The sequence below is a fragment of the Branchiostoma floridae genome, chromosome 4 (genome assembly GCF_000003815.2).
Source record: "Branchiostoma floridae strain S238N-H82 chromosome 4, Bfl_VNyyK, whole genome shotgun sequence".
Classification (NCBI taxonomy): Eukaryota; Metazoa; Chordata; class Leptocardii; order Amphioxiformes; family Branchiostomatidae; genus Branchiostoma; species Branchiostoma floridae.
Genome location: NC_049982.1, coordinates 21471115 through 21486657, shown reverse-complemented (window position 1 = coordinate 21486657; position 15543 = coordinate 21471115). Strand labels below are relative to the sequence as shown.

Sequence of the window (15543 nt, the reverse complement as noted above, 5' to 3'; positions counted from 1 at the left end):
TTATTCTGTCGTCAGAGAAACAGGACTAGGAAACAAGTCATAAACATACATTGTTACAACGTCCCTTTTTTTATTAAGGTTAGTATCCTCAATATAAATAAGTTCATGTTATAGGAGGGATGGCATACAAATAAAATATGCTTTCAATTCAAATGACACTGTTGTGTGTACATACTAGTAACCAAAGTATGAACAGTCACTCGTCTATGAGAACAAAAAATTCAAAACGAGAATTCCTAAGCTGCATTGTCTTAATGTAAGCCCCATAACACAAATTAAGGGTCTGAAGGGGTTTTGTGAAAATGTCATTTCTGGCATCAGCCATTACACCGCAAGTCATTGAGGAACATATTTCATATTTACACATGTTTAGTGGTAAAAATGGGCAACAACTTAAACAAAAATGTTATGATGTAGTCTATCTATTCCTTTTAGAACTACATATACCAGTAATACAAAGTGGAAAATATGTAATGTTTCTACAATTGTTTCTAGACTCTAGGGACCTCCATGTATACATGTACAAATGTAAGTAGTCCTTCAGATGACAATTCATGTTGTTCTAAGATAAAACATAAAAGCCATCACCTATCAATAAAGCAACTGGTATGGGATGTCTCCCAAAATGCTTGTTGGCCAGAATTATTGCTGGGGGAAATATATAGTTGATTACGACTGAGTTGGACAGTCCTGTTGACTACCTATCTTCTTGAGGAAAGTATGCATCCCAATCAAAATACGCACCCAATTTGGGGCAAGCAATGGAAAAACTCAAATCAAGTATGCACCCTTTTTTTACCAATCTTGAACTTGATTCAAATCTATGACATTTTCTTCTCTTTTTGCTAAGTAATTCTACATAAACCCCCACTGTCAATGTTTCTAAAGACCCACAAATTGCCTACTGCCGGTTATAAGAAAACATTCAGAATAGAAGAAATGTTGTACACAAAAACAATGTGTATAGTTTTGCCCCCTTCCTAAAAGCGTAGCACCACTTTGCTCTATTTGAGGTCTTTTTCTCATTTATCTGTGCAATAACCTCAAACAAGGTAATACATGCACCCCGACTTTGGCAACAACAAGCAGCAACTTTTCATCATTTCATCACAGTGCTTACTTTATTCGAGAAAATATGGTAACTGGTTTATAAATACATATGGTAAAACATTTCAGGAAACCATACCTAGGATTCTTTAAATAAGGCACCGACATATCTTTTTAGGCATATCAAATCACAGTATTTGTGCAATTCATTTTTCAAACAATTTTAAATAACTGCAGCTCCAACATCTTCAGAAGTTTGAGGTTTACTATAGTTCATCCAATCAATTCTATCTTATCTCCTTCTCTACATCTTCTACTGTGATGGAGTCTCCTTTAGGGAAACTTGTGACCACCGCTGGTTCTGACTGTCCTGGCTCCAACCGTCCACTGACATGGCATCTGTTTCCACCGCAACAGAACCAGCAACTCCATCTGTTGGCATGGCAACAAGGTCCTCTGCCTCCTCCAGTAGGCTTTCAGCTTTTTCAGAAATCAGAACCTGAAGCATGGGTGCATCATGTGATTTTAAATGTACATGTAAATGTAAATGTAAACATAGAAGTCAATGCAAACTCCAAGCAATGGTGTGTAGTGTATATTCTAACTTCTGCAAGTCATACCCTCTGTGGAGTGATGATGTTTTGGACTGGATGAAAAGTTTGGTATCTTGGTCATTAGCAAGATCTAGAAGAGCCTCTCATTGCTTTGCCCTGATAAGATGTCTATCTACATAAAGACAGTTATCTTCTACCAAGAACATTTTACTAGTGCTTCATAGAAAGATTTTTACCTACATTTATAAGCATCAAAGTTCCCTAATGCTACCCAAATTCTAAAGTACCATTTAGTGAAGCTGACAGACTCTTTGCAGCAAAACATTTAAAAATTTGGTTACTGTAAAGTATTCTACCTGTGTGTACATGCTCTAGCACCAGTACCTTACCTTTGCAGCAGCGATGATCTGGTAGGCCACCTTCCTCGGCATGTGCTGAATGTTCTGGACCAGACTCTCTGTCTCGGCATGAGCCAGGTCCTGTAAGGTCTTGTACCCAGCCTTATACAGCTGTCTTGCTCGACCCTGTTGTAATGTCAGGAATCATGTTAACTGAGCGATAGTGTGAGGGTTCATAAAGCAATGGTCCGACAGCACTTTGACATCTGTACAATATACATTCTGCTGTCAAGTTTTCATAAAACGGCTAAGCTGGCCTCACACTGTGAAATAACCCAGTCAAATTTGCAAGTGAGTCAGTGAATTTCAAAATTGCCAGAGCTTCTGGGATATTTTTCATCTGGAAATCTTTCATATTGGACTTGTTCGGTGACACACATCTGTACAGCCAAAAATGTCCTTTAGAGCTTGCAGAGCTATTTTCCTACTATGTGATGTTAACTTAACAACTGTCTTGTTGTTACTGCTCTGGTTTCCACTGATACATAATTACATAAGTGTAATTGATACATGAGGATATAGCTACAGACCTGTTTGACACCAGGCACCTCCATGAGTGGGATGAGTTCACTGGTGACACAGTAGGACAGGTTCTTCACAAGGGTTTCTAGTAGAACCCTTAATGGCCACATCTCCTCCAGTGCCTATTGTTCAGAAATACATTACAGAGTCATTAAAAGTTGCAGAAACGATACAATACAAAGAAAAGGTTAAAATGGATGTTTTGCACCATTTACACATAAGCATGTTACTGGATTGACAAACAAAAAGAAAGAAACTTTTCTTTTGCAAATTTTGCATCTCTCTCACCTCACAAAAGTGCAGCACACAGGCACAGAAGCTGGCTGCACTGGACAGCAGGTTTTGCAGAAAGCCCCTTGGTACCTCAAACTTCTCGGAGACGTCCCAGATGCTGTGCTGCTTCATCAGACTGTAGATCATCAGTGTCAGGTAGAACCGGCTCACCACCGCCTCGTCTATGGAGGCCTGGTAGGAGAAAATATATGCACAGGTTGAAAAATTATCAAGCATATGATTATGTAGTAGCCTGCAATCTATTCTAATCTACCTCTGATTAGCTCCAACGATTGCTTCTGAACCTATTCTACAATCAAACATTTCACTGTCCTGCATCATTTTGGGAATCAAAGATTTTCTCAGAAGTAGGGTAAGAGGGGTAACTGCCTGAACCCAGGTACCATGCCACAGAGAGCTAGAATAACGCATACAATTTAACTTGTGCATATCATTCAACAAACAAACACCTTTTCTCCAGTCAGTGAACTATGTACGTACTGAATGGTACTGTGGGGCTATTACTATTATTAGGTACTACCTGTCTGGCTCTCTGTCCGGACGCCTTCCTGGTGATGTAGCCCTCCGGAACACCGATGATTGTTGCAGCCTTCAGCTCAATGGGTTTCAGCTGGCTGAGCTGTGTCAGGTGAAACAAGATGATGCTTGTTGGATTCAATGTAGAGATACTTTAAATGTACACTAAGATAGTCAAGGCAATTTAAACATTAAATTGAAGACTTGTAACCCTACCAGCAGCAGACATATATGTGAGTAGTGTTAGATTGTAGACCTGTAACATAGAAGTACAGCAAACTGCCATACAAGTACTAGCATGGATACATTTGCACCATACATTGCATCTGTTACAAATTAAGTTTGATATTAAAAAAAGAACACAATGTCTTGACAAACAATTAATTATGAAAATCAGGTAGTGTTTTTATATCTGTCTGAAGTATATAATCCAGTTTGGATAAGTTTGGTGACCCAGAAAATACAATTTCTATAAGGTACGATAAAAAATGTGACATGCAATCTTTGCTAACCTTGCATTTTCATTTCCTTTGATAGCCATAAATTCACTGCACTAAAAATTTACAATAACTTGTTTATAAGTCTGTACCTGTCTGAAGTATATCATCCAGTTTGGGCGCACACTCCCCACCATGTCGTAAGGTGTGACCAGGTATAACATGTGCAGGCTGTTCTCCACCACCAGGGCCTCCTGAGCCTTACACAGGTCCTGGTACAGCTGGGTACAGTACTTGATGTCTATGGGACCTGGAGAAAAACACAGGATAGAGGATATTATACATGGGACAGCTCTTATTCAGTCTAATATTTCCATGAAAAAGTTAACCTGAGTACCATCCTCTCCATGGTTAGCAAGCAAAAGTACTGAGCCAGCAGTCACTATAGAGGATGGTACTCAGGCCATGAAAAAGACCAAATAGAATTACAAAGAACCATTCAGCTATCAATGACAACCTACTTCACCTTGCATCAATTACGGATTCAGAATAGTTTGGTTTTGATCTGGAATATACAAAAAGTCCATGAAAGGACAGTCTCTTGGCAAGCTGACATTTTCTTTCCATTGTTAGCAAGGTAACTTACTGGCCATAAATCCACTTCACTAAAAGCTTACACTAACTAATGACACTAACCTTTGAAAGAAGCTTGTCCCAGTCTGGTCACTTCCAGCAGGATGTCCTCATCTCCACTGTCTGCTGGTAGTAATGTCTTCTCTGTAACTAGCCCCACTTCTACCAAGTCCTGAGCAAGGGGAATGAGACACTATTTACAAGACAGAATAGACATAATCTTCCAATATCTTAAACAAGATCCAAGAAGAATACATTGCAGCAATGAACAAGGAAGAAATGAATCTGGGAATAAGTCTGGATGTCATCTTGCAAATTCAAGCTGCCATAATTTTTTTTCATCTCGATCATTATCTATGGGACATACAGTTTGTTCATCTATTATTGCGGGGACTATATTATGTGGTAGGAGATGAAATGAGGTTCAGTTGTTGAAGTTCTATACTTCTGTAGTAGGAAAACAAGTTATACTGGGGGTGTCATGATCTCATGTCAAGAGAAAACCACAAAAATAAAACCACTGCAAACATTAATTTCAAGATCATCAGTACAATCTAACTCACCTGCAAGGCATGCTGGGTGAACTCCAGGAAACCCTGGTCCTGCTGAGAATCACACTGCACACTGAAGAGGGTGTGGCTCAGAAAGGCTGACACTGCTGCTCTGCTGGTGGCAATCTGGGTAAAATGAAATTTATAACATTGGAACAACAGATAAAATAGAAGACAGTAGTTTGGAAATCATATCATTAAGTCTGACTTCTTAATATAAAAGATTGCCATGTCTTACATTGAAATATAAACTACAGATATGCAGCATTAGTCCATGTGGGATAGGCATTTTAACCTTCAACATACTGTTTATTTTTTTTTTTAGGGTTGTTGGTGTTGGTGACAAAATGTGCAATTGTTGGCTGGGAAGGAAGATTTACAGGTCTGACACTGATTACTTTATTTTTTCACAAACCACAGAAATAAAATATCTAAATGCAATGCCTTAAGAGCACTTATTTAAGAATCAGAATGTCCTTAAACTGACTGATATAGCACATGGTACACATCTTTCCATAATCTTAAGAAACATTTCCTTTTGAATAATGAACATATGTGAGATCATGCAAGTATTACCTTCAGACCAATGAGATTTAAGATAAGTGTTCTCAGCCCTTTGCCATCATCATACATCAGACTGCTGCGGCAACTCTCAAATGGTCTCCCAATCAGCTCAATAATCTAATAAAAAAACATCAACATTAAACAAAGCCTCAAATCCCTCAGTAACTGTCAAGTTATGATTGTAACTTGTAGGCAGATTCTCCCTACAAGTCTATGTGCAAAATATAATTGGTACAAAAAGAAAGAATGACTTGAAATAGAAAAAGATCACAATTTCTTCTACTTTTTTTTTGGCAACACCACATCTTGGCTGAAGTGAACTACCTTTGCCTTGTCCTGAGGCTTGACTATGGTGACACTCTCCCCCGAGGAGTCAATGCCTGCCCTGCCCGCCCGCCCCACCATCTGTTTATACTGGGCTCTGCTGATGAAGTGTTCCCCAACAAAGGGCGCTCTCAGGATCACCCTGTGGTCATACGATAGGAAAGACCAGCATGTGCATCAGTATGTTTGAAAGAAGAAACTGAGTTAAGAAAATATAGTACATTAACTTTATCTTACCATCATCAGTATAGCCTTATGAACTCAAGAGCCAGTTTTCTGGTTCATCTTCTTAAGCCCCATATTCTGAGGTTTCATGGAAATCTTCATTTGTACATATACTCCAAGCCTAGTGTATAGCCTAAGTACAATCCTCCGTAGTGACCGCTGGCTCAATCCTTTCCATGTTTAGCAAGCAAAAGGATTGAGCCAGCGGTTACTATGGAGGATTGTATACTCAGGCTACCTAGTACAGGCTGATCAGTTTTAAAAGGATTGAAAACTAAAAGTCAGCTTCTGTGATTTTTGGGTAGCAATGTAAACCCTTTCCAACCCAATAACCAACCTACTCTAGCAGGGTGAAGGTTAAAGTGTGACCTTTTTGCCGGCAGGTTGACCCCTGCAGCGAGTGTGGAGGTGCAGGCCAGTAGACACAGCACTCCTTCCGAGTACGCCTCCTCGATCAGTTTCCTCTCGTCCATGGTCAGCCCGCTGTGGTGGTACGCCAGTCCAAACGGGATGGTGTACTTCAGCACAGGGCACACCGTACCATTGCCATCAGACTCCAGGGCCTTCAGAAGGGCCTTCTTCCCGGGTACTTTGTGTCCACGGAGAGTTCTGGGGAATCATAGATACATTCTCTTTTGAATAGGAAACGGTGGGAAGGAAATACCAAGACTTGAAAAATGGTACAAACTGCTTTAAGCTAACTCAGCACATTGGAAAACGAGTATGGGAGCTACATACACCTCACTGCCATTGAAGACTAGCCCAATGCTCAGCTGTAGTGGCCTGTGTAATGGCTATAGAAATGAAGATGGCCACCGCCCTTATACACTGTAAGGTATTGGAAAGGTTTTAACTTAAGAATAGAAGCAGGGGTTATGAAGTCTGCCTGAAAACATTACCAGCCCCAATTCAAGTAAAAATGCAGATTTTTAAACCTCTCCCTTTACCTTGGCAGTAGCTTACACAGCATGTCCACCACATTCTGACAGTTCTTCTTGGTGGGGCAGAAGAGCAGACAGGAGTGGGTGGGGATCACGTCCATCACCATGCCGACCAGGTGGTCTGGGTCTCGGGACTGCATCTCTTTTGGGTACTGAGTAAAAATGACAGATGTCATCAGTACCAGTAATGCTTAAACTTGCAATGTAACATAGTATAGGTAGTCCTCCAAAAAAGTGTAATGCATTTAGGGGTCCTGTGCACTGGTATTGAAATCAGATGACCTTAAATTTGGAATGAGAATGCCTATACCATATGTACACATTACTCCATTCACATTTTTGGCATACAATAAAATGCAACAAATGTGAAAATTTGCACGCAAAAAAATTCTATGGTTGATGCACAACTACATGTACATCCAGGTACTATGATTGTACATTTAGATATGTACCAGTTCATGCCACTTACCTTATAGCTGACCATTCTTGAGAACTGAATCTGGTCTTCAGGACATAAGGCCTTTGAGTTCACCTCATAAATACTGTCTGTAATCTTCAGATATTCTTTAAGCTGCACCTACAATTAACAAAGATGAAATATATTCTACATGTAAGTCTCTTTATCAATGACCGTTAGGTAGAATTGTTGACATTGATATTAATTTTTTGTAGTTTGCTTGAGAAAAATCTGATGTTTAATACCGCTAGGGATGTTCCTCAGATAGGAAGTTAAATGGAGGTCCTGTCTGATTTTTGACTTTGAGTTGTGTTTGAGGAGAGCCACACAACTAACACATAGAAGAACCCACCACACTTATCAATAAGATCCTTCCTAATTTGATCTGTCCAGATATACAGCATGTACTCTTCAGTACGAACCTGGTGTATTATGCCATGAGGAAGCTTGCCCAAGCATTGGAATAAAAACTAGAGTTCCACGACACTCAGGGCTCTAGCCAGCGTCCGTTTTTCCGTCAATTGACGGAAATTTGCTGTGTGTGACAGAAAAATTTTAAAACCAATCCGTCAACCTTGACTGACAAAAATCCTTGATGGAAGCTACAGGCGGCTTGGGGACGCCGTCCACGGCCGTAAAAGCCATACACTGTTTGCTTTGCTATTGTTATGATTGCTGACAATGTGTGTTGGCGCCCTTTCGCATACGATAATCTCATTAAAAACCCATTTTTCAAAGTCTCAGTTCAGTCTCTCTAACTCATGGAATAGTGTTTTCGCGACAATGGGCATTGGCTGACGGAAAAAAAATTCGAGCTGGCTAGAGCCCTGATGACACCACACCTTCCCCAAATGATTTCAACCTTTACAACTGGTGTTTCCATTCTGTTTGTCTTAAATTAGGCAAATAAGGTGCTAATTTGCATAAATAACTAAAATAAAAAAATAGTTGATAATCTCTTCCATCCAAATTAGTTCCTCATTTGCATAATGCCGTGCGGCAGCCGTGCGGCAGAGATTATCAACTATTGGATGGAAGAGATTATCAACTATTTTTTTTATTTTAGTTATTTATGCAAATTAGCACCTTATTTGCCTAATTTAAGACAAACAGAATGGAAACACCAGTTGTAAAGGTTGAAATCATTTGCCGTGCGGCAGCCGTGCGGCGCGTTAGCTACTCGAATTTTATGCTGTTTACCTACATATCCGAAAATATGACCTTCTTAGCGAAGGTAAGAAACAAACAAACAACTCCTTACAGGTCTGAAGTTGTTGGAGTACACCTCAGCAGAGAGGAACGTCTGCAGTTCTTGGATGTTGTTCAGTGTGGCGCTCATGCCAATGATTTGCGAAGATTCTGTAATAGACATACAACATTTAATATCTATCTAGCTTGCACGTGTACGTTGCATGTGTATTTACACTGCATTTTCACAATATGACCTCTTTTAACTTCTATTAGGTTATTGTGAAATTCTACTTCATGCACCACATTTGTTGAGTATACCAAAATAGGTTTCATGATCCTCTAACTAAGGAAGTAAGAGCACAATTAGCAATGTTATGTCCTTGCTGTCTAACCTTAAAACAGGGCAAATTTGGTCCAAAGGAAAATGTAGTCCTCACCATGCAAGAGAGGTAGAATTAAGTAAAAAAATAGGGTGAGTAACTGGTCAGGAGATAAAGCTACAGGGTAAAGGGCAAATGAAATTTCAACCCTTAGGTGGTGGCCAAACAAGCAAATTAGTCGACCTATTTGGCTAGACTTGACTGTTTTTCAGCCAGCATAGTTAGTTGGGTAGAGACTAGGAGGAAAAAGATTTCACCAAGAGAATGAGCAGAACTTACTGCTGATGTAGAGCACCTTTGCCAGGCACATCTCCAGAGTGGCACCTCTACTGCCCCCCTCCCCAAGCATGTGGAGCTGGTATTTGACAGAGAGGTTATATCAATATTAAATCAGTTTCTGCACCCTAATGTAATGCCAAAGTAATATATTGTCCTTACATTTCTCAAGTGTCTTCTCCATGGGTATCTATCATCAGTCAATGTGCCTCACTTACTACTAGTCCCACGGACAATAAAACTTTAAAAGCTCAGCATTGTGTATATTGAAAGTCACATAAATAATGAATCACACTCTTGAGGTGAAGTTATATAAATTCTGCTTTTAAGTACCTAATTTGCAGAACTCAAATATACCTGTTCTGTTCATTTTTTCTTGAAAATCTATACATACCTCATCCACAACGACAAGGCCTATCTCTTCAAGTCTTCCTAGCTCCACAAGTGAGTTGACTAAGGAGTTGGCCTTCTCGATGGTAGCGATGTAAAGGGCATGTTTATTCCGCCTCTTTCTGGGAGGGAACCTTCCTCGACTCCCGGCATACTCTTCCACAATGAAGTCCAGATCAGCGGCAAAGGGAGCAATTGTGCGAACCTGTCCACAGAAGGTGTTCAACAAAAGTTTACAAATGTACATTTTTCAAATGAACTTACAGCAATAGATTGATTTCATGCCCACATTTAAAATGTAGAAATGTGAATAAATTCAATTCAAAGGAAAATATTAAAATGAAATATTTGATGGATATGAAAGCCAATCTATCATTGGTCAAGTTGTTAATTGAAAATACTAATATTAGTTGAATTACTAATCAAGAATGGTCAGGACAGACAGCCAGCCTATTGTTATTAGCTCAATGAAAAGCAGCAGTCAGTCATAGTCATACGGTGTACTACAGCACCGTTGGGGTTATACCGCCCCTGACGGATGGCATACCCTTTCTTCTAGCTGAATGGCAGCAATTTGACTTTCAAATTGTACAACATTACACTTATAGCATTTAAACATATACTATATTTTTTACATATGTTTTTTCGTTACATTTAGTATACTCACCATTGTATTACAAGAAATAGTTTTACAATGTAGGGAATTTCCAAGCTTCAAATAGATCTACAGGTCTCACTTAAAACTATCAAAAGAAAGCAAATAGAAATGGCTTACCTTTTCTTGTACAATAGAAACAAAGGGAAGAACCAGCAGTGTGTCCTTCTTCCTACAGAGGATCTCCTTCATGATGAGGATCTCTGCCACCAAGGTTTTCCCCCCGCTGGTCGGGAGGGAGTAGATCAGGTTTCCCCGGTTCTGGATGGTATCTAGGGTCAGACACTCATTCTGCCAGTCTAAACATCATGAAAGAGTACAACATGGTGAAATACATGATGGCGATTTTGCTGTACTTTAAGTTCAGCAACAGTGCATATCATTTTTTTTACCAAGTTCTTAACTGGGTTTACATGACATTCTACATCTGTATCTCTTTTCTGGGTACAGCATGAACCTGTCTTGTTTTGGACATTTCTGTCTTGTTGCTATTGTCATTCTGTGAAATGGCTATTGTGAAAATGACTGCAAAAACAAGAAACTGGGCATACCAAAACTAGGACATCAAACGAATTCAGAACCTCAGATTTTAAACGATGGATCTAAAAGAAGTTTGCAATTGTCTGTTAATGATCCATAAAAAAAGGCCCATTTTTAGTAGCTATCAAAATAAGATTGAAACATCTTTTCAAGCTTTATTAAAGAATTGCTATCCTAGACTTACCATAGAGCTTCCCAATCCCTCGATGTTGGATGAGCATCTCCCTCACTCTGGAAGGCAGCCCATAGAATGGACCGACATCGTACTCTGAAGTCTTCTGGTACGTTTCCATAGCATCACTGATCACCTTGGTAACCGACTCCTCCCTCATCTGTTTGCTCTTGGTAGCCTGAGGTGTGGTGTTCTTGATGTTGGTTTGCAGTGCCTGTCTAATTCTATCCCTTAATGACCCTGATGGTTTGGGAGTGGACACTGCAGACTTGATTGCCACAGTCTGTTGCTTTTTTATGTCATCACCCAGACAGCTGTCTTTGCCAGTTTCCTGTTTCAAAACCATTGGTTTTGTGGGTACAGTATTTGCCTCCTCCCTAACTTTGTCTTGTGGTGGCTTAGTGTATTTTGTATCACTTTCTTTCTTCCCATATGATGAAGATTGTGCACAATGGCTTTGGATAGTTGTATTGCCCAACTGTTGTCTCTGTCCTCTGGTATGAAATACTTTTCCAGAAAGTGGCATTGTCTTGCAAGATGGGTTGAGGTTCCCTATATTTCCACTTTGTATTCCACTGAGTTTTGGTTCTTGTTTGGGGTCATTTGCTTCTTTAACTTTACCACTAGTCCTACTGAGTCCATCAGTCAATATCTTCTTTTCTTGCACGTGTGTGTTTTCACTTCTGTCATCATTTTGAGATGATTCCATAGCTATAGGAGCAAGGACGACATCATCTGCTGCAGGTGTGAATTCTTTTACCTGATTGGCTGATTCTGATTCCTGAGATGTGTAAAGAAAAAATAAACAAAGAGGGCTATGCATATAGCACAACGAAGTTTATATTTTCATTGTTTTCTTTTCTAAATTTGACTCTAACCAACCTCCTTGCTCTAACCAATACATTTGTCAGTATATGTACCTATAATGGTGGAATATACTTGAAAAATGGCTTGCATATAACCTATACTATGACTTAGCACAACCTTTATGAAACAGTGTTTTTTCAATGAGTGGAGAAAACAATTCAATGTACTTAGTAATCTTACGAGAAATAATGAAAGAAACTATAAACAACTAAGATGTGACACTAACCTGTAGATTGCTGAGGTTCATCTGTGCAAAGAGTGTGTCGCTAGAGTTAAAACTATCCTGAGGGTCTGCAGTGTTACAGTCTTCATCTTGGAACAGCATATCAGGTGTTCCAGGACACTCCTGTGGTTGTAATTAAAATAACATAGAGCAATGATAAATAAAATTTAGTAACAACTTAAAGGTAGGCTCATACTCTAACACACAGCTCAGCTTGGATGTCAGTCCCGCCAAGAGACAATACACACAGGGCTTTCTAAAACTTTAAGAAGGAAACAATGGTCTTCAAGAATCATTAGAATGACATCTGTCTTGAAAGTTTTACAGTGCATTTTATTTTTACCTGAAAGGACTTATCAGGTCCTGGTGTAGAACTTGCACAAGGAAGAGGCCTTTTCCTCTTTGACATATCTTCTGGTCTTTTCACTTCTCTTGCTGACACTGACCCTGACCTCAGTCCTGGCCTTCCAGATGATACCTCCTCTTGCCTTGAGACAACCTTCCAGGAGTTTGGCATATCCTGGTACATCTGCTTCCCTTTCATTTCTTCACTGGCATTCCCTTTAAACAATGGTCTTCTTGATGGCTGGCCACAAGATACTGCACTAGTATTTGTCACAAGTCTTTTATTCCTGGGTGTTTCTTCATTGTTACTGACTGGATTTGACTGGCAGGTTCCCTCACAATACATTGCTTTAGAAGTTTTCTGTTTTAAAGCAGTGTCTGAAGATTGTACCTGACTGGATGGGCCTTCTGTAAAACTGATTTGTCTGGCTATCTTTCCCTTTGCGGGCGTGGTCCCTGTGGGGTCACGGCGGCGCTTACGGGAAGAGTTGACACGGCGCTTGATATTGCAGGCTTCTGTATCCATCTTGTCTGCCTGTTCTATATCTCGTCCTCAAAAATCTCCAGTGGCAGAAACCTGAAATGAGAAAAAGTGATACGACAATAGCTCCAGTTATAAATGACAAATTTACTGTGGTCTAAAAGGCAGCATATAATTTTCTTAATAATTGTAGATATCTTACCTTTGATGCATATTTGTAAAAAAACTGAAAACTACAAAGATTTTTTAATCATTAATACTAAAACGCCCTCCAAGAGCCACGGCTATAGTATAGTTTCCTACACATCTTATTGTTATGTTAAACGTTGGATCTGCAACGCAACGGTAACGTTACAGCCTTAAAACAAGGAGTTTAAGACACAAGATAAGTTGTCAAAACTGAAGTCAGTGTAACTATTTATATGATTGATACGTTGAATATAACCTGACAATTGCACAACTTGACACAAGCTGCAAGTACATCAAAGAAGAAGAATTCCTGCCGGAAAGTGTACGACTGTCGCCCCCCTCCCCACCGCTAATCGACTGACATACAATCGATTCCATCTTGATACAAAGTCAAATATGTTGCTACTATGGGCTGGCTGTTGTGTAATGTTTCAGTACCCACCTTTCTATACTTTTTAATTCCTGTGTAACGTCCTTGGTCAGACCTCCTAAAGCTTGGCCAGACTGTATCCGAAAAAATTTTTTGAAACACCCTCCATCTTGGATTTTGCGTCACGTGACTATCCTTGGAATCTAAAGTTCCGGCGGTACTGGGTCCATCTGGCATTTTCCGTCGGTACTGCAGCAGGCTGTGTCTGTGCATTTTTCAATCGTTATCTGTGGGGCTTGCTAACTTCGACCAAGGAGCTTTTATCATTATCTTGCTTCGGCACATACCCCGTATTTGTAGTTATTTACAACAAGGTTTAGTCTACAGCTAGTTGTACTTCTCATGTGCAGGCATCTATGCATTCCTCCGCAACAATGATTTTTAAAACCTGACGAAATTTGAACCCCTGTCGAAAAATGGAACCCTCCAATTAGTATAACGTTATAAATAGACAAATGGCACAGCATTTCACGGGCTACCATACCCGGGAACGATCCGACCTAACGTTACACGAAAAACTGTTTCAAACTAGAAAGGCCGACATTTGCTTAGGAGCAAATACAGCATATTGCAATCCATCTTCATCCTGGAAAAAATCCCCAAATTCAACAATTTGAAGTAATGTCTACTCAAAGGGAAAATTAAGTACTCTCGGCACTTGTCCTACACACCTTCATGTCGAGTTTTAGGTCATTTGGTTTCAATACAAGGGCATATATGCCAAAAATATACATTTTTAGACAAAAATGGCTAAAAATCCCAAAATAACTCATTTTATAAGTGCTCTATGAAGAAAGTGTTGATGGGGTCCTATTGTCATATGTCCAATGCACCTCTGTACCAAATTTCAGGCCATTTGGTTTACATACAAGGGTATAGGGGCCAAAAATATACATTTTTAGTAAAAAATGACTGAAAACCCAAAAATAACTCATTTTTCAAGAGGTCTATGAAGAAAGTGTCGATGAGGTCCTGTGAGCATATGTTCAATGCACCTCTGTGCTAAATTTCAGGTCATTAGGTTTTCATACAAGGGCATAGGAGCAAAAAATATACATTTTTAGTCAAAAATGGCCAAAAACCCTAAAATAACTCATTTTTGGTGTAAACAATGAATAAAGCGTTGATGGGGTTCTGTGGTCATATGTCAAATGCACCTATGTACCAAATTTCAGGTCATTTGGTTTTAATACAAGGGCATATGAGCCATAAATATACATTTTTAGTCAAAAATGGCCAAAACCCCTAAAATAACTCATTTTTGAAGTGATCTATGAAGAAGGTGCCGATGGTTTTCTGTGCTCATATGTCCAATGCACCTCTCTACCAAATTTCAGGTCATTAGCTTGTAATACCAGGGCACAGGGGCCCAAAATATACATATTTTGTCTAAAAATGACCAAAAACCCTAAATATCATAAATTCTAAGGCCTCTATCAAGAAAGTGAAAAAAACACCTGGGGGTATTTGCTATTTCTACCACCCTGTCAAATTTCAGCTCATTTGGCCCAAAAATGAAAAAGTTGAATCAACTTGAAGATTTTGACAGGAGAAGAAGAAACTCAGCAAAAACAATATATTGCAATCCCATACTATGTATGGATTGCAATATAAATAGAAGAGTGGATCGTGTTCAACAACAACAAAATAACTCTAATACATTTCTACCTCAAGGGACTTTTTTTCAATCGAAACGTCCAAACACTTAATCAACTACAAAAGATGGTGCTCATCTGGCTAGGCATGGAGCCAAACAGAGTCCTGGGCTCATTTTCAGTTGCACTCATTTTCAGTACCGTTATCAACTGCTACCTCTGGTCGTGTGCTGCAATTAATTTCATCATCTCATAACCAATCGTACAGGAGCATTCTTTTGACCAATGACACCGGGGGGATTTTCTAGACTAGACCGATTGAAGACAAGCCCCTGTGTTTACCTGT

General features: G+C 39.5%; 1 protein-coding gene across 1 annotated transcript; it reads right to left on the bottom strand.

The window, feature by feature from the left end:
• Positions 1 to 60: 60 nt before the first annotated feature.
• On the bottom strand, positions 61 to 13786 carry LOC118413804 (helicase POLQ-like). The gene is made up of 21 exons (XM_035817343.1): positions 13615 to 13786; positions 12501 to 13079; positions 12161 to 12280; positions 11080 to 11848; positions 10476 to 10654; positions 9705 to 9905; positions 9314 to 9389; positions 8725 to 8822; positions 7476 to 7583; positions 7013 to 7158; positions 6435 to 6674; positions 5841 to 5982; positions 5529 to 5633; positions 4965 to 5078; positions 4465 to 4573; positions 3921 to 4078; positions 3336 to 3434; positions 2810 to 2986; positions 2530 to 2643; positions 1991 to 2125; positions 61 to 1546 (listed from the first exon to the last, which is right to left on the bottom strand). The coding sequence occupies exons 2-21, from the start codon at positions 13026 to 13028 to the stop codon at positions 1361 to 1363; spliced, it is 3804 nt and encodes a 1267-aa protein (XP_035673236.1). The 5' UTR covers positions 13029 to 13079; positions 13615 to 13786; the 3' UTR covers positions 61 to 1360.
• Positions 13787 to 15543: the final 1757 nt, after the last annotated feature.